The sequence below is a fragment of the Salvia hispanica genome, chromosome 2, assembly GCF_023119035.1.
Source record: "Salvia hispanica cultivar TCC Black 2014 chromosome 2, UniMelb_Shisp_WGS_1.0, whole genome shotgun sequence".
Taxonomy (NCBI): domain Eukaryota; kingdom Viridiplantae; phylum Streptophyta; class Magnoliopsida; order Lamiales; family Lamiaceae; genus Salvia; species Salvia hispanica.
Genome location: NC_062966.1, coordinates 16,066,085 through 16,091,817, shown reverse-complemented (window position 1 = coordinate 16,091,817; position 25,733 = coordinate 16,066,085). Strand labels below are relative to the sequence as shown.

Here is a 25,733-nt window from a genome sequence, read left to right as displayed (position 1 = left end):
TAAAATTAAATTGAATTAGTGGAATATGAGATGCAAGGAGGAGTGAAATGTGAAATTTAATTTAAAGATGGCTATGATTTGGCTCAATTTTGTATGAAATTGATAAATCTGTGACCGCTTAAACAAATTGATGAATTTATAAACATAAAAAGCGGCAGAAAACCAGAATTCCCGCCACCCTGCAAACGGATTCAGAAATCTCCACTACGATGGCGGCCCCTGCCAAAACCCTAATCGACTTCTTCCAGCAACCGGCGGCGAAACGCCTCAAGGGAGCCTCTTCCCCTCCACTCAGCCCATTTTCCTCGCTCAAGGACGACGGCACCGCCGCTTCCTCCATTTCGCCGGAGCAGAAGCGCAGAATGGAATACAACAAATCCCTCGCATTGTCGAAGCGGAACCTAAAACTATGCTCTGGTAAACTCTCCAAGGCTGTTGCAACAGGTCTACCATCTTCTTCTTCACATTTGATTTTAACTCTTTGTTGACAGAGTCAGATTCTGTTGGTATCTCTTTTTTGTTCATTAGTATTTACAGTTTGATCTTTTTAATTTTCAGAACGATCTATATATTTGCTTTTATTCCTTTTGGTCTTGTATGATATGAAATGATACATGATACAAAAGAACAATTTTCCTACGTTGAGACAGTTGCACTCTGTAGTTAGCCGTTGGGTCTCCCTAGCATTTTCTTCGTACTTCCGTGTATGGAGTTGTGTATTGACAGAAAACATTTTATTGGACTCGCTTCTGCTTTGCTTCAAAAGCCGTTATGTGAAACTGTACCAATTGGGTTCGAGTTAAATAGAGGTTGAATTTGCATTCTGCGGGAAAATTCTTATCCATAGAGCCCTACTTTTCCCTTACCATCTTTTAATGAACCTACTTTGGTTTACATTTTTGCATATCGAATATTTGGAATCTGCAGAGCACTGAAGAATTGCATGATCTCATTTAACTTTATAGATTGAGGCATACTATATAGCATTAATATTAACTCATTGCATGTTCTTCCCCTCCACTCAGCCCATTTTCCTCGCTCAAGGACGACGGCACCGCCGCTTCCTCCATTTCGCCGGAGCAGAAGCGCAGAATGGAATACAACAAATCCCTCGCATTGTCGAAGCGGAACCTAAAACTATGCTCTGGTAAACTCTCCAAGGCTGTTGCAACAGGTCTACCATCTTCTTCTTCACATTTGATTTTAACTCTTTGTTGACAGAGTCAGATTCTGTTGGTATCTCTTTTTTGTTCATTAGTATTTACAGTTTGATCTTTTTAATTTTCAGAACGATCTATATATTTGCTTTTATTCCTTTTGGTCTTGTATGATATGAAATGATACATGATACAAAAGAACAATTTTCCTACGTTGAGACAGTTGCACTCTGTAGTTAGCCGTTGGGTCTCCCTAGCATTTTCTTCGTACTTCCGTGTATGGAGTTGTGTATTGACAGAAAACATTTTATTGGACTCGCTTCTGCTTTGCTTCAAAAGCCGTTATGTGAAACTGTACCAATTGGGTTCGAGTTAAATAGAGGTTGAATTTGCATTCTGCGGGAAAATTCTTATCCATAGAGCCCTACTTTTCCCTTACCATCTTTTAATGAACCTACTTTGGTTTACATTTTTGCATATCGAATATTTGGAATCTGCAGAGCACTGAAGAATTGCATGATCTCATTTAACTTTATAGATTGAGGCATACTATATAGCATTAATATTAACTCATTGCATGTTCTTGTGTGATTTGGTTATTGAAGGGGTGGGGTATGTAAAACTGGAGGAGCTATTAGTGGAGGAGACCTGGTCAGAAGTGCTATCCGGGGAGCTGCAAAAGCCTTATGCAAGAAAGTTGTGTGAGTTTGTCGAGGCTGAAATATTCCATGGCAGCACACCAATTTACCCTCCCCAGCATCTGATTTTTAATGCTCTTAACACCACTCCATTTGACTCAGTAAAGGCCGTTATTATTGGACAGGTAAAAACTTTGTTTGCCTTACAAAGTGAATCTCAAAATTGTTCAAAAATATAAAATCAAGAAATATGAAGAATAAGTAAAAAAAAAAAAAAACAAGAGGTGTTAGTCGATGCATTGTCTTTTGTCATATGCTGATTGCTGTTATTTCTGTTCATTCAACTCAATCTTCATTATCCCAAAGTTGAGAATTTACATACCTACTTGTGAAACAGTAAAACAAGCCTTGTAATTTCCTCAGGACCCATACCATGGACCAGGCCAAGCAATGGGCCTCTCTTTCTCTGTGCCAGAAGGCATCAAAGTGCCTTCAAGTCTACAAAACATATATAAAGAGCTCCAGAAAGATATGGGATGCACAATTCCATCTAATGGGAATCTTGAAAAATGGGCTGTACAGGTAATATACTTATATCCTAATGGCTAGTTCCCATTTTCTCTTGCTATGTTTGGATGCATCTGTTCCTCTTTGTATTATAGTCTGTTTCTGGTAGGGGTGGGAATACGGATATCGGGTATTGGATTTACCCGATACCCGCAGGATTTTGGATACCCAATATCCAATTTTATGGGATTGGGTATTGAAATTTGAGATAAATCGGGTATTGGATAACCCGAATAGGTATCGGGTATTACCCGAATATCCAATTTATTATATAAACGCATTTTTTAAATTAGGTTTAGGCGTTTAGCAATGAATGCTTCTATATTTTGCTTAGTTGTTTAATGACTTTTACGTATTGCACAACCAACTCATGTGGTTTATATATTTTATTTAATTATTTTGACTTTTGAATTATATTATTGGTTGCGTCTACAGTTATATTAAATGCATAACTTTTATTATTTTACTTACATATTGCATAATCAATCCCCAAAAATATAATCGTATACTTTAAAATAAATGAAACATTAAAGATATTAGTCAATTTAAATATTTCTATATTTATTTTAATATATAAAATTTGAATTTTTTTATTAGTTAATAACACTTGTAAAGAGTCGGGTATTTGGGTACCCGATACGTCGGGTATGGATACCCGGGGCGGGTATTGGAGTACCCGAAAATATATCGGGGCGGGTTTTGGATAGACATTTTGATGATTTTCGGGTTTGGGTACCTGGTTTTTTGGGGTCGGGTATCCATGGATACCCGTATTCCCACCCCTAGTTTCTGGATCATATATTTAAGCTTATGATAGGGCTTATTTTTATGTTTCTGCTTTAATTGTGGTCACATAAGATGAAGTAGTGACTAGTGACAATCCAATGTGTTTGGGGCTTTACATTCATGTTTATTACGATTTTCTTACATCCAAGTACATAAGATAAAGAGTTTCATTGGGGGGGGGGGGGGGGGGTTTCGAGTTCAAGAACACATGAAAATTACAGTGTTGTGTTTCCTCATTCCTGAAATATTACCATTTTTTTTCTTCTATGGATCTATGGATCTATTTCTAAGCTAGCCTAAATATAGTGGGCATGTTCTTTGTCTTTTTTGATATGTCTATCTTTCATTATAATGCTTCATTAGAAAGTTTATTCAATGTCTTGAGTTTTTGTCAACTCACTATCTTCTGTTTCTTTGGCTTGTGGTTGCTGAATAATATGAGCAAATGTATTCGCCTCTTTATGTTGTACGGAATAAAGAATTTTAGATCCCAATTAGTTCATCAAAGGGGACAAAAACACTAACTGATGCTGTAACACCAATCATCTTTTCCTTGTGTGTTGAAATAAACCCCATGTGAAAAAAATTAAATCTAGTTATTATCTTGTATGATTAGATCAGTCGATCGACTACAGTGAGTTATATTTTTAATTCCTAACCATCATTTTATTGAGTGCATGTGAATTTAATCTCCTCAAGAAATGACTCTGTTGTCTTGATCTCTAGGGTGTCCTGCTATTAAATGCTGTTCTAACAGGTATGCTCCTTTCTTCCCCTTCTATACTAACCAAGTCATATTTATTCTGTGGAGGAAACTGTTTTTATGCTGATATGCATGTGTTGGTTTTCGTTGGTTTGCTGCTTATCAATATTTCATTGGCCCTTAGGATTGAAAGGGGTCTGTTATAGGAATCCCCCTCCCCCCCCTCCCTCTACCAAGTAGACAGTATCAAATGTACTGCATACGGTGCTTTGGCATAGACTGGTCTCACATAAATGCCATCCTATTCCTATCTTGTTTTCAGTTAGACAGCATCAGGCCAACTCTCATGCCAAAAAAGGGTGGGAGCAGTTTACTGATGCTATAATTGGAGCAATTTCACAGAAAAGGAGTGGAGTTGTTTTTCTCCTCTGGGGAAACTATGCCCAGGCGAAATCCCGGTAATCTATTCACGATGCTTGTCTAAGTAATGGTCAAACATGCTTGTATGAACATTCTTTTTTATTATCGATTAGCAAGAGAACTGTCTTTGACCGCTGACATTGTCTTGGCCAAAATTTTGGCCTTCAGCAGAAACTTTAATTAGTCTGTTTTTGGTTGAAATTTATGTTGAAAAAAGAAAATGCTTTTCTAATATACACAAACCATCCATAAACCGAATAGGTATCAGACTATGCATCTGACATGTTTAGGGGGATTTTCTTTTGCAGGTTGATAGATGAATCAAAGCACTATATTCTCAAATCAGCACATCCTTCAGGTTTATCCGCAAACAGGGGCTTTTTTGGATGCAGGTGAGTCGTCTCGGTTTGGGGACTTTGAGTTGCTGTCCTAGCTTGGCTTCTAGTAATTTGTGGTCATTATTGATTTTAGATTTATTGCCTTCTTCCAACATGTTGGCGTTATTTTCGCAAAGGAAGTTTGCTTATAGTTTGAGTGTTTTTGCATGACAACAATAAAGGATATAGGAGAATTATATAGCGGCATGTACTAATAGCAATTTTAAACTGTCAGGCATTTTTCTCGGACAAACCAGCTCTTGGAGAAATTGGGAGTATCTCCAATAGATTGGCAGTTGTAGTGCTACAGGGACAGGACGTTCCCATGCTTTGTAACCTCGACTCATGAGTGATGAGTCTGAGATCTTTTGCCACCATGTATCATCTGCTGGGTTGTAGAGTCTTGTAGTACAAATATGCATGTATAGTTATGAGGTTTCCAACCTCATATTGCCGACTTGCAGTTGAGTATTGCTCTCTGCAAATAGTAGGCCCTCTAATTATATATCTGTATGTTCTTTTGCCAAGCCCAAGATGATGTTTTTGATTTGGATTATGTAGATTCCAGATCGTTCTTCTTCATATATGTGCTGATACAAGTTCTCTTACCAATTTGAGTTTTTGCTTTAAGGGGCCTCTCTAAATCACTAATTAATACGAGTTGGTTAATGAGTAATTTGGAATGTGTTTTAAGATCAACACATTAGGACAATCTGAGTTCACGGACAACAAAGCCTAATCCAAAACCCTCAAAACATAAGACTAATTGATAGACTAGTGAAATAGGGCGGCAGTGGCACAGACCAATCCAACTCGGCCGAGTCCCATCCACTTCCAGGAGTCAAAAGAGCACATGCTGAGATATTAATACGAGCCTTGGTTTTTAGTAATTTTGACTACTACACAACCAATTTATGTTGGTCCGCTTTTATCTAAAGCCTAATCGTGCCTACTAAATACACCCTTGATATTTTTAAGTCCAATCATGATTCATAAGGGCTATATTTGTACTACTATATGTTTATAGGGGGGAAAACAACAAATAAACAATTAAACCTAAATTGCTGGTACGAGTCCAATAATAAATTCAGACGCGTAAAATTCAATGACTTCCCTTTTGATTGTGGCCAACTGATGGAATTATTTTATTTATTAAAGAGGTAGTATGTTTCTCCACGGGTCTTTTTTTATTTATAAAAACATACATTTAATTGGGCCATAATAAATTTCTGCCATATTATTTTAGTACTCCTAAAGCCGTTCATTATGAATTTGACAATTTAAAAAAGGAAGGCCTTTTATGATTTGATGAAATAAAGATATGGATACTGATTTGATCAGGGACAAATATGAAAGCATAATTATTGGTTTCTTCTTAGACCAAACAAAATTATTACTATGTGTTTTCATTATTGATTAATTTAAAAAAGAAATAAGATATGACCTCAAGAAATGATTAAGATGTATATTCCCATCGATATTGGAATCTAATTCATGTAAAGGCACTATACAATAAGGATCTAAACTTAAATTAATTACCTTTTGAACATACGCGTAATTGGTGATTTATTCCTGTGAAAGATTCTTTTGGCTCATTAATTGTTGGATATTCCAATCAACCTCCCTTTAATTCGAGTTTATTTTCTGAAGCAATAACCACTTGAAAATCATCACCATCACCTATACAAAGACATTGTATAATTACCATCACCATCACTTATATTTAGAGGTGAACGTATAAAGTTTTTTGATGGGACTATATTTTCTAAATTTTGAATTCGAAATATTAATTAAAAGGAAAATTTTTCTATGATATGTTAATATATAGACGTTTTATTCAATTACTTACAAGAAAGTTCAAATATTCAATAACGTTATAGAATATAGAAAGAAAATTCATGGTAGAGGCTTGAGCTCTTTGTGGGTCTTAAGTGTGTCCGCCAATGCCTATACAACTATATGATAGGCTTTGAGATCGCCTATCGATAATTGCAAGAAAGAAAATTTGAAACCCTAGTCAGGTGCTAGGGTTTTAGTCGAAAATTTGGAGAGAATAGAAGTTGAGAAAATTTTGGGTATTATTTCTCAATGACTATCATCTACTATAAAGAATTCTAATTTACAAGAATTTTAAACTTTATGCAGTTCGAATCTTGATTATACTAAAAAAATTGACAAAATCTAAGAGTCAATAGAAGAAAATTTTAAAAGATTACATGAATGTATGCTTAACAAAAAACAAAAGACATGTCAATCTTCCTTATCACAATCGTCCCACAAAGTATGAAGAATCTGTGGGGGTTGTGATGACCGAGCAGGCGGTGGGCGGGGCTGCACGATGCTGTCTAGGCTGGCGGAGTCGCATGTCGGGCTGCCTGGTTGGGCTGATGTTGAGGCTTCCATCGTATAGGTTGTATCACTATACATGCTTCATTATCAATTAATTGAAATACTATTCTATTGAAATTTGAAAACGACAATCATCCCAAATTGCAGAACAAGATGGTTCAATATTGTTCGCCTCAAAAATATTTTGATGAGCTGTATTTTTATAATTCATAAAACTGAACTTTCACATTAACATAAATCCAAATAGAAATTGAGTCACAAGTTCAAAAGGAAATGATAATCATATAAGTATGTAACATGAAAGTTATAAATCAGTTAAGCATAAAAATACAATAACTTGGAGCATGGAGTTGGAAATTGGACCCAAAATAATCCAAATAAATATTATAGGGCCCCTTCCTAAGTTTCACATGTTCAAGAAGTGCTTTTCCACATAGTGACAAAGCAAGTGACCATCATAAATGTGATCTGCTTCACAAACAGTTTTGCAATTACACTTTCAGCCTTTTTGACTCTACAGAATTTGTCTATATATAATTTACAAATTTCACTACATTTTCTTGTATATGTTTTCAGTGCATACGCAGATAGCAGATTAGGATAAAAAATATAATTCCTCCATCCAAAAAATAATTTTCGTTTATCATTTTAGTCAGTCCCGCAAAATCAGTCCACTTTCCATTTTGAAAAACTTTTTCGCCATACACTATACGTACAACTAATAGAGTGAGTATTATTATCCACTAAAACTACTTCGATTACTTTCCTCTCTCATATATTTGTTAATTCCGTGTTAAAACTCATGTCAACCCCAAAGTCTTATTTTTAGGGTACCGAAGGGGGTATCATATTTTACTACTCTTTCCATATTTATCTTCCCATGAAATACAAATTCCCTACATATTATGATATCACGTACACTACAGTCTGTTTTAATTAATGAAATTCACAAAATATGGTTCATTAGTTGGTATATATATCATCATATTCTGTAACGCAAAACTTAAAGGTGTGGTCGAGTGACATGGATTCGTCCATCTTTAACTAAATGGTCTTGGTTCGATCCTTGCCTTAAAGGTAATTTGTAGCAATCTTAATTCCCTTGAGTCAACTATCCCATCCTCTGATGATAATCTGAAACGCGAATCTACATTATGTTATCTATCCACTTGGAATTGAAAGAGAAACCACAGATTTGAGCGATAAATTCAACCCTATCCCCAAAACATATTCATTTTACAATGATACAAAAAACAGTAGGGCCATAAAATACAAATTAGTTATAAATTTTTATAAAAAAAAACGTCAAGAATGTCATAAATGCATCACTTTCCATATTTATACCATACACAGCTCCACTGGCTCGTGATGTTGCAGAAAAATCAGCCTTGAGCACCTCACACACACAATATATATATATATATATATATATATATATAGAGGTGAGCTTGTAGTTGTACAACTACAAGTTACAAAATCATCATTTAATGCAAAGCAGATTCCCAGCATGTCAGAAATGTGGCATCTCCAAATTCACATCAATGGCCAACACACATTCTTCCTCTCCGAGGTAACTAATACATATAAATGTGTGTTAATATAAATATGGAGTATTAATTTGTTTCTCGCAGACGATTCTATCCAAATATTCCGGCAAGCTGAGGAAGATCGTCAAGCAAGAGAAAAAAACAACTCAGATCAGGAGCTCCGGCATCGACATCGCCGAATTCCCCGGCGGCGCTGCCGGATTCGAACTCGTCTCCAGATTCTGCTACAACAACGGCACCCTATCCATCAACGTCTCCAACGTAGGCCTCCTGCATTGCTGCGCAGTCTTCCTAGGCATGACGGAGAAGCAATCGCCATTCAATCTCTTAGCTCAAACCGACCAATTCCTTGAGGAAATCTTCCACTGGTCATGGAACGACGTCGTCTCCAGCCTCAAGAGCTGCGATCCTTTCCTCGACTACGCCCACTCCTGCGGCCTTGTCGACAAGCTCATGTCATCTCTTCTTGCAAAGATCGCTCAGAATTCACACCTCAATCTCCTCTCGGTCTCATCCTCCTCTTCCTCGTCCTCCCCCGACACCGCTCGGAGCTCTGCTTCTCCGTCGTCGCGGAAACCTTATGCGTGGTGGTTCCAGGATATGGCAACCTTGAGCCCTAAAATCATACATTCTTTTCTCAAAGCATTAGGCTTGTACGGAGCCGAAAACACCAATTTAGTCATCACCAGATTCCTACTGCAATATCTGAAAACCAACGGCGGCGGCGCAATCAGGCCGGTTCCGGCGGAGTACGGGGGGCTGGCCGACACGGCGGTGCACGGGGTGGTGGTGATAGGGAGGAGTGCGTTCTCCTGCAGGGGGCTTTTTTGGGTGCTGAAGCTGGTGTCGGGGCTCGGGATCAGCCGGGAGAGGAGGGCGGCGCTGGAGCGGCTGATCGGAGGGATGCTCGATCAGGCGAAGCTGGATGACCTTCTGGTGTCCGGCGGCGGAGGAGGAGGAGGGGTGTATGATGTGAATTTGGTGGTGAGGCTGATCAGACTGTTTGTGTATCACTATGATGACATGTCGATGGAGAGGATGGTGAAACTAGGGTTTCTGATTGATATGTATTTGGGGGAGATTGGGCCTGATCCTGCCCTCAAATTGGCTAAGTTTCTTGCTGTTGCTGAGAGCCTGCCTGACTGTGCAAGGGATTCTTTTGATCATGTTTATAGAGCAATTGATATCTATCTTCAGGTAATTAGCATTTTCATTTCTTCATGATTATATCAATCTGCGTTTGGATAGAGTGAAGTGGATTTTGTGGTGTGGGATGGCTGGGGACACAGACAAATGCATAACATTCACATACAAGACAAAGGGAGTTACTGGCTTTGAATTATTTCTCTTGAAACCCACTAATATGGCTGACTTCCCCAAAAATATGTCACCACTTTGAATTTTTTGAAGTTGGAGAAATTTTTGAGTTTTTGTTTGCCATTGGTTAAGGTTCAATTGTTTGAGTGAGTTGTGTTTAAGCCTAACTATTCTCTTCTCATCTCTTCTTTGCCAGGATGTACAAGCATCAATTAGTGAGGTGAATAGATTTGTTTTGTCCTTAGTTGTTGTGTGTAGTGTAGTTGTGTATGTGATTATATCTGCCTGTGAATCCTACAACTGTTTAGGCAGTACTAATTGTCATTATCTAACCAAAACAAAAGGCTTAATATTCCATGACTCATGTTGTCGTCCACTAATTAAAATCTGCCAGCAGCTTTTTGTTTGTCAGCAATGGAATCAAAACCTATTTTAAAATTTTGTCTAATTAAACAAGTTGTATATATTGTATATTAGCAATATATGCATGGTACATACTTAAGAAATGATATATACAATTTGTAGTATCACGGGACACTACTCGTTGTTTCCTAGTACAAATATTTGCTATTTTATATATTTCGTATGATGTTGCTAAATTTTTTTTTATTGTGAGTGTTTTAATGCCTTTGACTGCCTGAATCATATTTAGCATGCCGTGAGGGGTAGGTATTATATAAGCTTGATCTTCCATAGATAAAGACAATAGAGTCACGTTACACAGTTTCTTATTTATTGGACGTTTTCGATAGATTGATTGCATCTGTGACCGGCCAATTTGCTTAGTCATGACAATTTTTTGTGACACAGTAAATGCAACCATTATTATTGATTAGGTCATTAATCCAATAAATAATAATGTGTTTTTTTTATATGCAGGCTCATCCCTCTCTTTCCTTAGAGGAGAGATCAAGGCTGTGCAGATGTCTAAACTACGAGAAGCTAAGCCTCGAAGCCTGCAAGGACTTGGCCAAGAACCCTCGTATACCTCCAAGAATAGCGATCCAAGCACTATCTTGTCAACGTTGCAACGTTCCAAGTGAGAACACTGCGTTTGTGGTCGAAGATCACAATTTTGGCAGAAAAGATAATCAGCTGGTGGTGTACAAAAACGACGAGACTGAGACAGAGTGCTCGAGCGAAGACAAGGAGGAGATGAAGACGAATCTGGAGAGGATGCAGTGGCGAGTGGTGGAGCTGGAGAAAGTGTGCAGAGAGATGAAGGGTCAGATGGCAAGAATGGTGAAGCTTGCTCCTCAACATAATAGACCACTTCCCAGATTGTGCTAACCCCCTTCCTATACACATTATTATACTGCTTCCCTTTGTTTGCTACTTTTTGTTTTCTGGAAACAGAATCTCTCCACTTGAAAAAATTGTAATCCTGTTTGTAAATTCTTTTTGAATGCCACCTATAGTTTTGATTTTCATCCAAGAAAACGCAAGACAGCAAAACGACACGATCTTTGTTTTTCTTGTGAACTTGTGATCAACTTTCCATTAAGGTGGGATTGCGATGTTCGTCTGATTCCTCCTCAGAGAACAAAGGAAAGCTGATATCAGCATGGAACTACACAACACTACAAGGCTACTCCCCTTTTTCTATCTCTACCTCTAAACTAGAGCATTCAACAAAATAATTACTATGTAACATATGCAGACTCCGAGATGTGAGAGGACATATTCATCCATGCTATATCCCTACCATCAGCTGCTGGTCTGAACTGGTTCAGATACACACCTGTCCTGTGAATCGTTGGAACCTGTCATTTTTCTCAAGGACCGGTACTGTAGGCGGACATTTTCTCCAGTCTCATTAATCTTAAGCAAATACCTTCATAAAATGCAGTATACCATCAATCACCACAAAGAATCAGTAAAACACCATGCTATTAATTAACAAGGGTCCAATCAGAGTAATTGAAAAATATGCCCTGGTTCTGAATCAAATAAACCAATCACACAATTATAGGGGTTGTCTATGCAACTAACCAGCCATTAAGACATTGTGAAGTTATCACTGCTTCCTTGCCAACAAACTTATCAGGTGTCCGTCTGTTGCCCTGCGCGATATTGCATGGTACTATCTACGGTGAGGTGTTTGTAATTGGAATTAAGAAACATAAGTGATGAAACAAGCGGACTAGATAGTTTACCTTGATAATAACCTTTTCATTAACTGAGAAAGGATATTGTACACCTCTATGCGATCCATTTTCTGGAGAAATATCACCATTTTCCTGGAGTTGGGAAAAGTGCATCAGAAAAGAAAACCTATTTCTGCCAATTTTCTTTTTAGGAGGTGGTGGGGATTTGGTGTCAATTATGGTAAACCCCAACAAAATTAATGACAAAGTATGCAGGAAAAGATAGGCAAAGAAGACTCATAACTCAAGATAACTCATTTCCAAAGTCCAAAATCGAGGGCAAACCTATATTTATACTGTAAAGATCATATATCTTCTAGGAAAACGAAATATCCATCTAAAATATTTCACATATATCCTGAACTGTAAAAATAATACAATTATACGCCTCTGTACTTACAGGAATTGCTAAGAATCCTCAAGACATTAAATGAACTGATAGCTAGATCAACTCTTTATATGTTTGTTAAGACAGGACTGGAACTAAAAGTCGAAATCCAACTTTCTTTTAAGGTTATTTAGGAAGAATGGTGGAAGGCTTATAATGTAGCTATTGCATGGGAGTATCCATAAAAAATAATACCATTGCAGCTTAAAAGGTATAACCAAGGAGTCATGAAAACAGCATATTGTCATGACACATTGGAGTTCTGGCCAAAAAATTAAGTAATTGAATTTTAAATTGGTTATGTTCTTTTATTCTTGATACATTTTCAAAGTACTACACACACAAACAATGTTAGCGAAAGCAATTACAAAATTTACCCTGTGCTCATTTGCTTCTTTCCTACGTTTCCGCAGAGCTGCATTATGGAATAGTCTGCGTTCATCCTCTTGCTTGACTGCTACAGCTGCAGCTCTCAAAGCTGTAAATACATCAGAGACAATCATCATTAAAACCAACAAAGAATATAAGCAGCCTAAACTGGAGAAATTTCAGACAACATGCACATGGCTTCTTCCTTGTAGTTTTCATTCCATGGGAGAGAGAGATGAGAGAGAGAGTACATTACCATGATTAGGGATCAATGACCCAGAATCGATTTCTACATTGCAGAGTGTGCATCTAGACTGTAATGGCACAAAAACTGAGTCACGACAATTCACAAGTGTAAGCCAAATAATTTTAAGCATATAGCATAATAGAAAGAGTAAACTGGAAACAAATATTAGCATAGAAATTATGGAAACAGACTGAGCTCATTGGTCCGATAGTTCATGCCTAAAACTTTTCAAAGTCTAGTTCGGCCTTGCCCATCAGCTTAATGTTTTCTTTAAGAAGATAAGGTGTGGTCTAACTAAGAAATTTATCTGCCTAGAGCTAAGAAGATAAGTGCCTGTTCTATAGGATTGCATCTAAGACATAACACGCCCCACTTATGACTGTTTGGTTTAAACTGTAAACGTAACTTCAGAACACAAGCAATACACAAGTGACGGATGCTTCAGGTTTTGCAACAGAATACCAGGAAACGAGAGATAAGACACCCAAAGATACATTGTTGTCCCCACTTACAGTTTCTATCACTTTCCTCAGCATAAGACCACCAAATGAATGTCCACAAGAAACTAGCGTAGCATCCTCAAGGTATGAGCCACTGGAGAATCCTCGATTTCAAAAACAGAAAATTTAGAACAAAGATTTATACAGTGAAAACAAAATATCCACACATCAGGATTTTGATAGACAGGAGATAATGTTTGGCACAACATAAAATAGATTAATACAATATGGATATTAGATATGAACCACATGAGACGTAATGAAAGAAGTAGATTCGATGCAAGGTGGTCTAACTTACGATATGGGATCTGACAGCACACTTCTTAGTGACGGCTCCCTATTCAAATTATCTGCAGGTACCTGTTGAAGCAAGATCCAAACTGAGATTATAGATATCATGTTTTCCTCAAACTACACCATTTTCAAGAAAACTGATCTAGAGGTATCAAACTATAGGCAGTTGAGAAAAGAAACCAACCCATCCTAAAGAAGTCACATTTTGATTAAATCAGGTGGAAGTAACTGAACTGAACTAAGTCATTTGTCACGAAAATTTAAACGCATCAAGAAGTCTTCATAGAACGGCTTACATAATCAGCATGGTTACACAATATGTCTTCCTCGGCAGAGAGATCATCCATGAACTGGCTTACAGATATTGGCACATAGCTTTGAGGAATCACATGCCCAGCTGCTGCAATTGGTGTACAATCCAGAATTGCATTGCTTTGTGGCAGTAGCCTAAATGCCAGTGATGTCCTGGATGAATACAGTCAGCTCTCTTGTAAAGCAAATCATGTGTTGCCAACAAAACAACTTCTAGGATATTTACCTTCCACCACAATGTGGGATCAGAGAGCTATCAGAGATGACCCTATAGGAAGCAGCAGGCCGGTGTCCTGCAGTGGCATGGCTGAGAGCCTTTCCTGTAAGCAGTAAAAGATCCCCAGGAGACAAGCTACTATCTGCTTGGTACCAACGCCCATTGGAGTCACAAACCTATGGTTGAAAGAATGAATAACTCATATAGACGAAGAATGTCTAGATTTGAACAGATGCATGGAAGATCCAGACCAAGTAACCAATAACTGCAATTGCACATTAAAGATGAGAAATATACCTGAAGACCAGGAGCATCTGAGGATATCAGCATTAACAAACCCTTCTCCACTTCCCAATTTGAAGCATGCTTTCCTCCCACAGATGCAATTTTCCCTTGTTGCGATGATACCTGGGAAAATGTGGCAACAAGAATTGATGAAGACAGCTCGCCAGCAGGCAATGGGCTATCATCAAGCAAGTGACTGAAGACACTGAAAATAGAAAGGTATCAAGAATATGCTAGTACGAGCAAACAAAAAATGCTACTGTGGCGCAAATAACAGTAAATGAAAAAAAAATGGAGGGAGATATGGGGACACTATGCTTACTCGCTTCGCAGCTGAAGATGCCTAGATATAGCACATAAAGCAGCACGAGCTGCCCTACCCATGCATCTGAAGATGTCAGTCAAGCATGGAGGGGATGCATCTACATCTTCCAAAGGCCTGTGCAAAATTTGGAATATCAATATGTCAGATGCAAGTCATGCAACATAAACAAAGTTGACTGTGTCTGATGAACATAACAGAACGGGAAACAAGCATTGAGAAATTCACAAAGAGATTAACTTAACTGGCTATAAAAAGTGGGAGAATGATTTGGTTTCATTGCTTGGAAAGTGAACAACTAATGTATGTACCAAAACAATTTATAAGAATATCAGAAAATGAAACGGAAACGTTTAAATCATATACTACCATATTTGAATATGGCTGGACCCTTGCTATCTTAATGCATAGACTGTATTTTTTTTATATGCGGTGGCAAGATAAGAATCTAGAAGATTTTAATTCTATAGTAAAATGAGATGATAAACAATAAGAGCATATAAAGAATAAAAAAGGTTCTGAATTGTACATCCACTAGAATTAACCAATTTCGGAAGTTTGACTTAAGTAAATAACGCATCCTAAATATAGTCCACATTGACATTTTTGTTCTAGCCAATTCTCAAAGACAACACCAATCATGAAATCCAAAAAATATCAGAAATTTAAGAGAATCAATCAGTAATAAGTGGAGTAACAATAACCAGAAACAGTTGGCAATAAGTAAGTAAATTCGAAAAATAACCTTCCAGCCCTGTAGGTATAAACTCCTCGGCCGCCCTTCCTGGTGCGGAAGTAGAGGCGGGCGGAGTCGAGGGCGCAGCGGAGCAAGGCAGCATCGTCGGAGGCGAGCTCAATGATGGCAGCGTTGTGGCGCGTGAGGGAGGTGGACAAGGCATCGACGGCCCTTAAGTAGGGAGGCATGGGAGCTCCATCGTAGGGCAGGATGTCAGCGAGGCGAACTCTGGAAGGCGAAGGGAGGGCGTGGTTCTGTGGGGATCTAATACCACCAACGGCGGCGGGTGGATTGCCGTGATTCTGATGCTGTGGGATCATCATCGCCACCATCGATCATGATTTCCACGGCATAATTACAAAAGCCTGAATTCGCCAATTTGGGGCTTCGTTTGTGGAGGTTTTGGGGTTTTGGAAACACTGATTACTTGCCCACTCGTCTTCTAATAACAGAAATGGCTTTTGGTGAAAATAACATGAACATAGAAAACTAAGCAAGTAAAGTGAATTTTAGAGAAAATATTTTAAGGTACAAGTTGATCAAATTCATTTTATAATCTATGAGGATTAATATTGGGACACTTACTCACTTACCTTCAACTAAAACCTAGTAAAATAATTAAGTCATGTATGCAAGTTGGACAAGCGGTATTATCTCGGTTCAAATCCTCTATGGCGTGATCTTTTAAATTTATATTCATTTACCTATAAAAAAAATCTAAAATACAGCGAGTAGATGAATTTAACTTTAATCAATCATTTGCACCTCATCTCTCTCAATTCAAATTTGTGCAAAAAATTAGGTTTTGGAGATTTCTCCGGCAGCAATATCAATGATGTATATTATCAGAGGCTAATGTTACTCACATCGATGGGCTTCCCCAAAAAAATTGGTGGTGCATATTATGGTAGGCTAATGTAACTCAAAATTGACGGACTCTCCCAAAAGATCAATTTAACCACTGATCGATCAAGATTCAGATAATAAAAGATCAATTGTTGTGGCCGAAGATCCTTAGATACGATGAACATTATGTATAAGTTTTAAAATATTAACCCAATCATTTCATTAAACTGCCTATAAAGACATGAACTTTAATGTCAATGTTCACCGGAAGACATGTTAGTGTGATATATTCGATTGATCATTGAAAGTTAAAACTGTGTTTTTAATCAAAAGAAGGTAATTTGCGTGTATTTAAATTTAACATTTTCTTATTTTCTTCATAACCTTCTTTTATTGATCTAAATACATAACTTGGAGATTTCTGATTTTTTTTTTCCTCTCACAATTTATTTATTTTTAATTTAAACACATTTTCGTAGGAATAGTGCAGTTAAATAGTCTGCCGGAAAGAATTACAAATACAGAAACAACCTCAAAAATCTGCAGAACTCGAGACCGATTGTTCAGGCCGAAGGGGAAAGGGCGCACACTTACATCTGGATATGGAGATCTAGCTTCATCTTCTGTTCAAAGGCCACATTAACTTCCAACATGCTCGACTCATGCCATCATCATGTCGGGTTAATGCCTCTTTTTCGTTCCCAGGGCCTTCCTGCATCTCAACTTATAGAGTACAAATTACAGTAAGAGAAAACCACAGATTCATTTATCTATCTCGATACTTGATGTCCAACATTAACACGTGATGTGGGTCGAGTTGGTTTCCTCAAATGCTCCAAAGCTCGTAGATAATGTGTCAATGAGAGCTCTAAGCCATCTTCAGCTACCCTGGGATGTGTATTTTGGATCCGAATCGTAGCTTCAACAAAGATGTACTTCCCCATTTCCAAGAATCCATGTACCCACTCTTGTGTTCTTGCGACGCTGTTGCAAACAAACAAGCATATTGTAATTCAGTCGAGTGTTGTTTTCTTCTCGAAAAGTGTAACAACTTATGGCCAAATCAGCAGCATAGACTGTTTCCTAATCTCATGACTAATTTTAAGTGTTTCTACCTCTGAAATACTATGTCGTTTCATGACTAAGAAACTGTCGTATCAAGCAACCACTGAGTAGGAACTAGTAAGCATATCGAAAGCCAAAGGTCACTAGAGCAGGAAGGAACAAGAAGTGAAATGGGATACATTCAAAAGTAAATATGATAATAAATGAGTAGAGAAAACTAAGACCATCATATGAAGCAAACATATAAAGTAAACTGAAAAGAAGAAGTGCCAGTACCTGTTCCATAACCATGCTCAACAATGCCTTATTTTTGAGTGAACAAGAATAAAAGAATTTGAGGCCAAATCCTGAACAGCGTCAATCAAACATAATCCAGTTGAAGGGTTGTGAAGAAGGCTTCACTCCAAAAATAAAGCTTCCAAATAGTCGTCAACATAGGCTAGGCATGGCCAATGGTCAGTTCTAATCCGGACCAGAGTTGAAAAATCACGAACCTCCAGCTGAAATAGGAGATGGAATCTTGGTGGAAGAAATATCAAAATGTGACAGTAACCTATGTTTTCTCTAGCAGCTGTAATTTGAGTCCCTCCATCATCTTCTTCTTCATCACCAAAGTACTTGAGATAAAGGGCCCCTCGAGCACTAGTTGGTGAACAAGTTATATCCAATGAAGAATCTGAGCTGGAATCCTTCCATATAACATCCTTGATCACGCCCCCTGATTTCACCATGCCAACAAGTGGTTCACCAATGACACAAACAACAAAAGGTGCCAGGTGTCGTTCAATAGCTTCAACCAAAGCTGTCACTGGAACTTCAAGAAGTTTTACGGATCGCGTCCCACTGATAGCAGCAATCCCTCTTCCTCCTTTCAGGGAAAAGGTTTCTCTACCGGTGCTGGATGTTGTCTCACAGGCCTCCCATAATGCATTGAATAGATTCACATAGTAACTCGGAACATCATCTTCAGCAATGTCATCTGGAACAATAGCTCTGAGAAACATATCCTCAATCCCAACAGAAATGCTATGAAGCTGTCCTTTGATTACCTGACCATTGTCTGCATTAGTTTCAATGAAAACATCAACCAGGCCAGGCATTGGTTCTCGTGGCTCAAACTCTATACACACAGGAGCTTTAAAGCTCTCTTCTTCTACGTGGCCATTCTCCACAGAAACAATAGCTAATGACTCAGCTTGGCTCAAAAGTTTATCATTTTTAGGTGGTGAGCCAAGAAGGAAAGGAATATGAAATGGGGAAATAGCTCCATATGGTGAGGAGGAAGTGAATGTAAGCACTGTAGCATATAGCGCAGGAAGTTGGTCCTCTCTGTCAAATGCATTAGCTCCTGTAAATTTCTTCTCTTCATCAACCAATGGCTCTGAGTCAAATCTCAAATTACAGGAGATCTGAATCTTGAGCCCTGGCATATGTCTATAATCAGGAATAGATATAAAATGTCTTCTCAGTTCATTGACGATCTCAGAATTTTTTGCATCCATCACCCGTAAAGGCCCCTTTTGTTGATGAGGCAAATCATTCTCTAAGATAGTATCACCACTCATAGTTATCTCCAAGACCTGTTCCTCGCCTACTGGTTCATTATCCCTGATGCCGTCAAAAAAACCAGGCAAACCAGGATTGGTGCCAAAGTTAGGAAGGGACAAGGACCATGACTGCTTCACTAGTAATGACGTTGCCCGTTCAATGTATATACAAGAAGCAATACTGCTAGACTTCTTAAGATCAGGAAAAATTGAAGCGGATTGAAGACTGAAGAATGAGCCAGAATGAGTAGATGGAGATAACCCAGGCAAATGTTCCCCTGTATTCAGGATGTGCTTGAGCTTCTTTCCTGGTATGCCAATTAGCATTCTCAGGTAAAATCTGAAAAGAACCATGAAATATCTGATATTGCGAACATGAGTAGCATAATAAAGTTACTTGATAGGAACAAAATGTTTACATTAGATTAAACTTTAGCCATGTTATTCATACTACAATGATCTTAAATATAAAGGAGGTTTTAAAATTGGATCATGCAAAAGTAGGCGGTAAGATAGGCCAAGAGACTGTAAGGTGTACCTCGCACTATCACGAACCTCCAGATCAGGAAAGAAAAGACAAATAGAAACCAGAAGATGAGATAACCCAGTAAACAAGCTAGAACCGTGATGGTGGACCAGCATTGTTCTACAAATGCCAAGAATTTTACTCCCATGATGCCAAGATCTCAACCCACTATCAGGACCATGTTTCTCTACAAGAAAAACCATGAATCTCAACAGAAGGTTTAACAGCCCACTAGGTGAGACGTTGTCATTTTCAGAAATTCTCTCAAATATAGGAAAGTAAGATCCCAGGTTATAGTCTTTTTTAAGTTTCGGAAGCAGATGTTTATCCAGTGTTTTAAGGAGATGTTCTCCCAACCAGCGGTGTTTGTGGCATCCCAAGAGCCTATCAATGAATGCAACAACTACTGGCACCAATCCCTTGAATTCTGAAGTTGAGTCCACCAGTCTCTTCTGCAAATGAAAACATATATGAAACCATAGCATAAAACTTCAGCCTAGTATTGACATTAATGAAAATATCAAAATTGAAGATTAAAAGTAAGGTCATTTGTGTCAGATATGCCAAACTTGCAAGCAATGTACATAATATGCATTGAGAGTCTGATAGAGATAAGCGGCTGCTGGCTGGAAACGAACATGAAACGCAGTAAAAGAACAGGGGACATGAAAAACCACAACAAATGGATAGAAACGGAACAGAAAATTAATTACAAACGATAAAACTCCTTCGAAAAGGGTACACGCCTCCAAAGAGAGCTACAGCAGTCACTGGACTCAAGACTAAATTTCTGCTCACTTAAAACTAAAAAACATAATTCTATTTATAAGACTCCAACTCTAATTGACTTAAGACTCTTAATCCTACTGAAAATTGGAAAAGATAATAAATACTTCAGAGAATAGAGCAGGGAACGGCTACTGCAGGAAATACAGCATGGACAATTGATATCAAGTTATCAACTTCCCTGCTGTCGAAACAGCCTTGACCTCAAGGCGGATGTAGATATGGCCAAGGTGAAGCGTTGCAGCCACCAGAACTTGGATGTGCAGGCGTGACTGGTGCAGCGTTCCAAATTAGGCTAGACGCATCAGTATTTTCATCTGAACTAACCAACAACTCTTGCAATGTTTTTGGTGGGCAAAGGTGAGTTGGGCTGTAACTAAGGCCACAACGGAAACAAGTACCAGCGGCCCTATGTTGTCTGACTTCCTCATCCATCATAGTGTGAAATCGGCATTGGACTGGCGGTGGTGAAGGAGTTGGTGCTGATGAAGCTGAAGCTGAAGCTGAAACTGTAGCTGGAGACTGGAGAGGACTGTGGGTTGAGACTGGACCGAAAGTTGCTGTGGACCTAAACAGATTTAGATAAGGTATCACATGCGAAGAGAATATAAGACTGATGAACAGTGGAAAGGCAGCTGGGCGTGGGATACCTCCATCGCACTGCTAACCGTAATGCTTGGCGAAGACAGGAAGTTAACCACTTAATATCTGTACGAGCTCAAAATAACTGCAGATGCCTGAATCCTTTATCTGTAGCGGATGTGAGGCTTTAGATCACCCAAAAAGAACCATAGGCACTGCCCCGGTCGAGGATTCCTGGTAGTTGGATGAGGTGTGCTTCGAAGGCTGCGTTGTAACCGTTCAATGAGAAGTCTTGGGCCTTGTAGGGCGGTGCTATTGCCAAAACATAGCAACATCTCATGGGTAAATTGTGCTCATGTGAGAGCAGGGGAGCGGTGAAGTAATGTCTGAACAAACGGCACCGTTGGCCCCGGATAATGCCATTATCCGATGAGCGTGAGCTTAACCCGTTGCTTAATCAGTGTCCTGTTGACTAGAAATTATCGTCCCGCACACGCGAGCCATGAAAGAGCGTCAGTCCCATCGAAAGTGGTGAAAGGACGTTGTTGGGTGTATAGAGAAGGAACGTACTGCTTGGCCGAGGAAATGAGCAGCAAAGGGCGGTGTTGGAGCCTTGAAGGATTAGACAAGGTTTCAGGTATGTTGTGCAAGGATTCCTCCAATAGCAAGGAAGGTAAGCTTTGCATGACATGTTCGAGTAGTATATGGATGGGTTTTTGTTCATTAGAATGGGTGGAAGAAATTGCTTTCAGCTCATTTGAGATCATTTACTGCTCAGCAAACGATCAGGTGTGACCTTCGACCGTCTTCTCTAATCTGTCGAGCCTGGCGTCCATGCTTTGTGTCAAACCATCATTCACCGCACCAAATTAATTGAGATAAAGGGGGATGTAAACCAGAACACGCAGGAAAAGAACAAAGGATGGGAGAAACCACAACTAATTGGATAGAAACTGAACCAAAAAAAAATTACATACGATAAACTTCTCCGAAAATGCTACACCTCTGAAAAGGGATACGCAACTCCAAAGAGGGCTACAAAAATCATTGGACTCAAGACTAATTTTCTGCACGCTTAAAATTGAGAAACATAAACCTGTTTATAAGACTCCTAATAAAGACTCCAACTCAAATAATGAAGTAAAACTCTATTTAACTAAAGACTCTTAATCCTAGTATCCTACTCAAACTTGTCAAAGATAAACTAAATAAATAATTAACTAAAAGATAAATCCTGCAAAGAACTATGCATGGAATGACTAAAGGTGGAAATACAGCATGAGCGATCAATATCAAAGTCATCAGTTCTTCTAGGGTTAAAAAATAGAGAGCTAAAAATTTGAACACACTCTTGCTCGAAGTTAGAAAATAGTAAGCGGCGGCACGAAATATAATAGGCTCTTGAGGGATTCTGACGGCCACTAATGTAGTATTAATTTTTACGTATATGTGAGGCGATATAAAGATGTTCTCGGGTTAAATATCTTGGGACAATGGGACTAAAGACAACTCTCAATATAACACCAAAAATTGCATCAAGACCACCGCATGCACGCAAAAGCAATGAGTGGCTAATTGGCTACCATTCTACAACATAAAACAACGGACATATAGCTACATGAATACAAGGCGGTTCCACTGACAGATAATAAAAAATCTTCATGCAGCTATTAAGACATAGTGATTGTAAATTTATCCAACTTCGTAACTAATAAAAGGCTTGGGTGAACAAGTGCTCTAACCTAACCGAGGACAGCTGAGGTGTAAAATAGTGAAAAATACAGGGCCTAGTTATGCTGAATCAGATTCAGTTGGAGAAGGATCAGGTTCGATCTGATTGCTGCAAGATACTACTACATAAGGCAAACTCCACCAGAACTAAAGCTTCCCTCCTCAATGTTAAAGTACTATATACAACCACACCAAAACTATTCTATTCAGCAGTAATTGTGTCTTCTCCATTACATTTAGTACAAACCGAAAAACTAAGAAAATAAGTTTTAAAAAAATAGAGCTCAAAATTATTATCACAGAAAGGCTGTCCTACTGTATATTGCTTCATAGCAGACACACTAAAGGGTATTGGCATGAATTCGTGTTTATCATATGTGCTGATCTTAAACATATTAAAACCATACATCAAATGAACAGCCACTGAACAGATCCTAGGAAGACCCTAAATAATTATGGTAGTGTTAACATACCTGTAAGGCGTCAAAAATGTTAGACTCCGTAAGAGTAGAAACGGAAGAAGTAGCACTGTCAGAATGTGGTGATCCACCTATCAGAAACTTATGGAAGGTGCGAAACGCCACTGCAGTTTCCGTGTTCCATGGCGGCAGCCATTCGAAAGATGATACTGAAAGAAGGCCGTCTTTGAATAGCTTGACTTTATACACCTCCTTATCCACCTCCACACCCTTTACAACATTTGCATCTCCAACATCAGAGAGCAATCTAGAGCAATATGCAAGCAGGTCAAGCTTCAAGGCTTTCATAGCCAGTGGATCAAATATTGTAGGATAAAACCTTAAGCTCATATCGATTACGCTTCTCTTTCTTGCTTCTTCCTCTCCAACTGTCAAAGCAAATAAGCCCAACATCCAGTGAAGAGCCAACAACCTAAATACCAAATAATGATGGGATTCTTTCGACAATAACAACAATCTTGAAGCTACTTCAAACTCTTGCCCCTCAAATGAATCCAAAAACTTCACGTACATACGCAAGAAAATGTGGCAAAGCAATGGCTTGAATGTGTATAGCAGCCATGAGAACTGCACTCTCAACAAAGAAGCCTGAAGTTCCAATTCTTCAGCTAATGGAATGATGGCCCCCATAAACTCCACCACACCAAATGAAGTTAAATACTGAGGGCAATCAAGCAAATATGAAACCACTTTCCTCAACTCTTTATAGCAATTCTCGTTCTCCTTCCACACGAAATCTGCCCCAACTCTATCTATCAAAAACTGAGGTAGGTTGAAGGGGACCAGAGGGATTGTAGGATTACTAATCGATGCAATACTAGCCTCACTCGGCTTCAGCTTCACAATATTGAGTACAGCAGTGGAGAGCAACAGAACGTACCACTGCGAAACGTGAGTGCGCTCGCTCTGGCAAAGAGACCACAAATGGGGGGCGATCTCGGAGAGCAAGCAGGGGAAAGCAAGCTCCAATTGGCGCAGGCACTCGCACGCGACGCCGCGCGTGTGGCGATCGAGGCTGTGGTTGGGGCGATTGATGATAGTCAGCAGCAGCTCGACGAGGCCGCAGAGAGGGGGCGCGCCGCCGCCGAATTCGTCGGCCTCGGAGAGCGATGTGACGAAGACGGCTGTGGTGGAGATGAGGAATTGGTCCTTGAGGGGGAAGGGGTCGCTGGGGGACTGGATGACGGAGCGGAGGGCGTCGAGGAGGCGGAGTAGGAAGGGCGGCGGAGGGGGCGAATCTTCGAGCGAGTGGTGCTCGAGGAAAGTGAGAATGTGGAGCTTGAGTTGGATGGGGAAGTCTTTGCGGAGGATGGAGGAGAGGCAGAGGTCCGGAACGGATGCGCCGCCGGTCCAGCGGTGGAGGCGGGAGGCGCCGTCGAGATTGTAATCGTCGATTAGGGAATCCCATTCCGGCGGAGAGAGGGGTTTCGGCGGCATTCCGGCCATCGGTGTGTGTTAACATAAATCATAAATCATAAATCCGGTAATGCGGAAGGGCTCTACCCATTTTTATTTATTTTTTTCCTTTTTTTTATCTTTTTCTACATTTATAAATCAATTTTAGTATTTTGTCATTAATTATAGTGATAATTGCCATTATTTCAATTTATAATAATATTCTACTACTAGTGACTGGACATTAGCACGAAAGGCTGCCTGCACGATGTAAATTGTTTACTTTATTCCTAGGACTAATTTCAACCGTTCAAACTGAATATAGTACCCATCCATAAAAAATACTCTCTCCGTCCCACATTGGGAGTCACTTATTGTTATGGCTCGAGTTTTAAGAAAGAGTTGAAGTGTGTAATAAATGAAGTGAGATGGTAGAGTGTGTAATAAATGAAATGAGATGGTAGAGTTGGTTGAAGGTAGGTCCCTTTTGACTTTTGATTTTTGTTTTGGTTATTTTAATGTAGATAATGGTATTTTGATGTAATTTTGATGAAGAATGAGGTAAAATTGTATGACCAAATATGGAAAATTCTAAAAGTGACTCTTAAATTGGGACGGACTTTTATGGCAAAAAGTGACTCTTAACCCGGAACAGAGGGAGTATGTATTTTCTCTCTCCTATAATAGGAGTCTTATTTAATTAAGACATGAATTTTAAGAAATGTAAAGAAAAGTGGATTGAATAAGTTAGGGTATTATGAGTCTTATTTATATATATTAATTTTTTAATAAAATGTGAGTATAATAATTTGGTGGAATGTGAGGCCTACTTACCCTTTTTGTAACAGTAAAATATGACTTTTTATTGGCCGACAAACCATAATGGTAAATTATGACTCTTATTGTGAGACGGGGGAGTAAACAAAGTTGTAAATTGATACGGATTTTATATGCGTAATTGGTAAATTAAGACAGATGTAAAAATGTGTGGCAATAATGTTAGTGAATTATGAGGTCCACATATAGAATGATTTGTATAAAGTTAACATTGATTTAAACTTTTCTATTTTTAGTATTAGTCTAATTTTAATGCACGGT

General features: G+C 38.8%; 4 protein-coding genes across 8 annotated transcripts; 2 read left to right on the top strand and 2 right to left on the bottom strand.

The window, feature by feature from the left end:
* The first annotated feature begins 120 nt into the window (after positions 1–120).
* Positions 121–5,230, top strand: LOC125204089 (uracil-DNA glycosylase, mitochondrial). Of its 3 annotated transcripts, none has more exons than XM_048102639.1 (8): positions 121–314; positions 1,045–1,147; positions 1,763–1,980; positions 2,219–2,377; positions 3,875–3,905; positions 4,174–4,309; positions 4,580–4,663; positions 4,884–5,230. In XM_048102639.1, exons 1-8 carry the CDS (start codon positions 210–212, stop codon positions 4,948–4,950), a joined length of 903 nt encoding a protein of 300 aa, XP_047958596.1. In that variant the 5' UTR covers positions 121–209; the 3' UTR covers positions 4,951–5,230. The 3 variants fall into 3 exon arrangements, with proteins under 3 accessions (XP_047958596.1, XP_047958597.1, XP_047958595.1); XM_048102640.1 differs by having other exon boundaries at positions 121–343; positions 1,002–1,174; XM_048102638.1 differs by having other exon boundaries at positions 122–314; positions 1,045–1,174.
* Positions 5,231–8,320: 3,090 nt separating this feature from the next.
* On the top strand, positions 8,321–11,291 carry LOC125204544 (BTB/POZ domain-containing protein At3g19850). Of its 2 annotated transcripts, XM_048103231.1 has the most exons (4): positions 8,321–8,567; positions 8,629–9,741; positions 10,058–10,081; positions 10,741–11,291. In XM_048103231.1, exons 1-4 carry the CDS (start codon positions 8,505–8,507, stop codon positions 11,149–11,151), a joined length of 1,611 nt encoding a protein of 536 aa, XP_047959188.1. In that variant the 5' UTR covers positions 8,321–8,504; the 3' UTR covers positions 11,152–11,291. The 2 variants fall into 2 exon arrangements, with proteins under 2 accessions (XP_047959188.1, XP_047959189.1); XM_048103232.1 differs by lacking the exon at positions 10,058–10,081 and having other exon boundaries at positions 8,325–8,567.
* A 35-nt stretch (positions 11,292–11,326) lies between these two features.
* On the bottom strand, positions 11,327–16,176 carry LOC125204545. 2 transcript variants are annotated; one of them, XM_048103234.1, is made up of 12 exons: positions 15,688–16,176; positions 14,943–15,059; positions 14,633–14,825; positions 14,345–14,511; positions 14,103–14,271; positions 13,811–13,872; positions 13,525–13,606; positions 13,022–13,079; positions 12,774–12,874; positions 12,018–12,101; positions 11,854–11,924; positions 11,327–11,695 (listed from the first exon to the last, which is right to left on the bottom strand). In XM_048103234.1, the coding sequence occupies exons 1-12, from the start codon at positions 16,008–16,010 to the stop codon at positions 11,569–11,571; spliced, it is 1,554 nt and encodes a 517-aa protein (XP_047959191.1). In that variant the 5' UTR covers positions 16,011–16,176; the 3' UTR covers positions 11,327–11,568. The 2 variants fall into 2 exon arrangements, with proteins under 2 accessions (XP_047959191.1, XP_047959192.1); XM_048103235.1 differs by lacking the exon at positions 15,688–16,176 and adding an exon at positions 15,188–15,259.
* A 787-nt stretch (positions 16,177–16,963) lies between these two features.
* Positions 16,964–24,732, bottom strand: LOC125205757. Its single transcript, XM_048104862.1, has 4 exons — positions 23,235–24,732; positions 19,675–20,114; positions 17,866–19,476; positions 16,964–17,508 (listed from the first exon to the last, which is right to left on the bottom strand). Exons 1-3 carry the CDS (start codon positions 24,684–24,686, stop codon positions 17,988–17,990), a joined length of 3,381 nt encoding a protein of 1,126 aa, XP_047960819.1. The 5' UTR covers positions 24,687–24,732; the 3' UTR covers positions 16,964–17,508; positions 17,866–17,987.
* Between the last annotated feature and the right edge of the window lie 1,001 nt (positions 24,733–25,733).

Coding starts and splice junctions, on each gene's coding strand:
- LOC125204089 (XM_048102640.1), top strand. CDS start 210: ATGGCGGCCCCTGCCAAAACCCTAATCGACTTCTTCCAGCAACCGGCG. Junction 4,310..4,579: donor TATGCCCAGGCGAAATCCCG/GTAATCTATTCA, acceptor TTTCTTTTGCAG/GTTGATAGATGAATCAAAGC. Junction 4,664..4,883: donor AGGGGCTTTTTTGGATGCAG/GTGAGTCGTCTC, acceptor TTAAACTGTCAG/GCATTTTTCTCGGACAAACC.
- LOC125204544 (XM_048103231.1), top strand. CDS start 8,505: ATGTCAGAAATGTGGCATCTCCAAATTCACATCAATGGCCAACACACA. Junction 8,568..8,628: donor ACACATTCTTCCTCTCCGAG/GTAACTAATACA, acceptor TGTTTCTCGCAG/ACGATTCTATCCAAATATTC. Junction 9,742..10,057: donor CAATTGATATCTATCTTCAG/GTAATTAGCATT, acceptor CTTCTTTGCCAG/GATGTACAAGCATCAATTAG.
- LOC125204545 (XM_048103234.1), bottom strand. CDS start 16,010: ATGGTGGCGATGATGATCCCACAGCATCAGAATCACGGCAATCCACCC. Junction 12,875..13,021: donor GTCATTGATCCCTAATCATG/GTAATGTACTCT, acceptor ATGTATTTACAG/CTTTGAGAGCTGCAGCTGTA. Junction 11,696..11,853: donor TCACAATGTCTTAATGGCTG/GTTAGTTGCATA, acceptor CATTTTATGAAG/GTATTTGCTTAAGATTAATG.
- LOC125205757 (XM_048104862.1), bottom strand. CDS start 24,686: ATGGCCGGAATGCCGCCGAAACCCCTCTCTCCGCCGGAATGGGATTCC. Junction 20,115..23,234: donor ACATTTTTGACGCCTTACAG/GTATGTTAACAC, acceptor TTTCATTTGCAG/AAGAGACTGGTGGACTCAAC. Junction 19,477..19,674: donor GAGGTTCGTGATAGTGCGAG/GTACACCTTACA, acceptor GGTTCTTTTCAG/ATTTTACCTGAGAATGCTAA.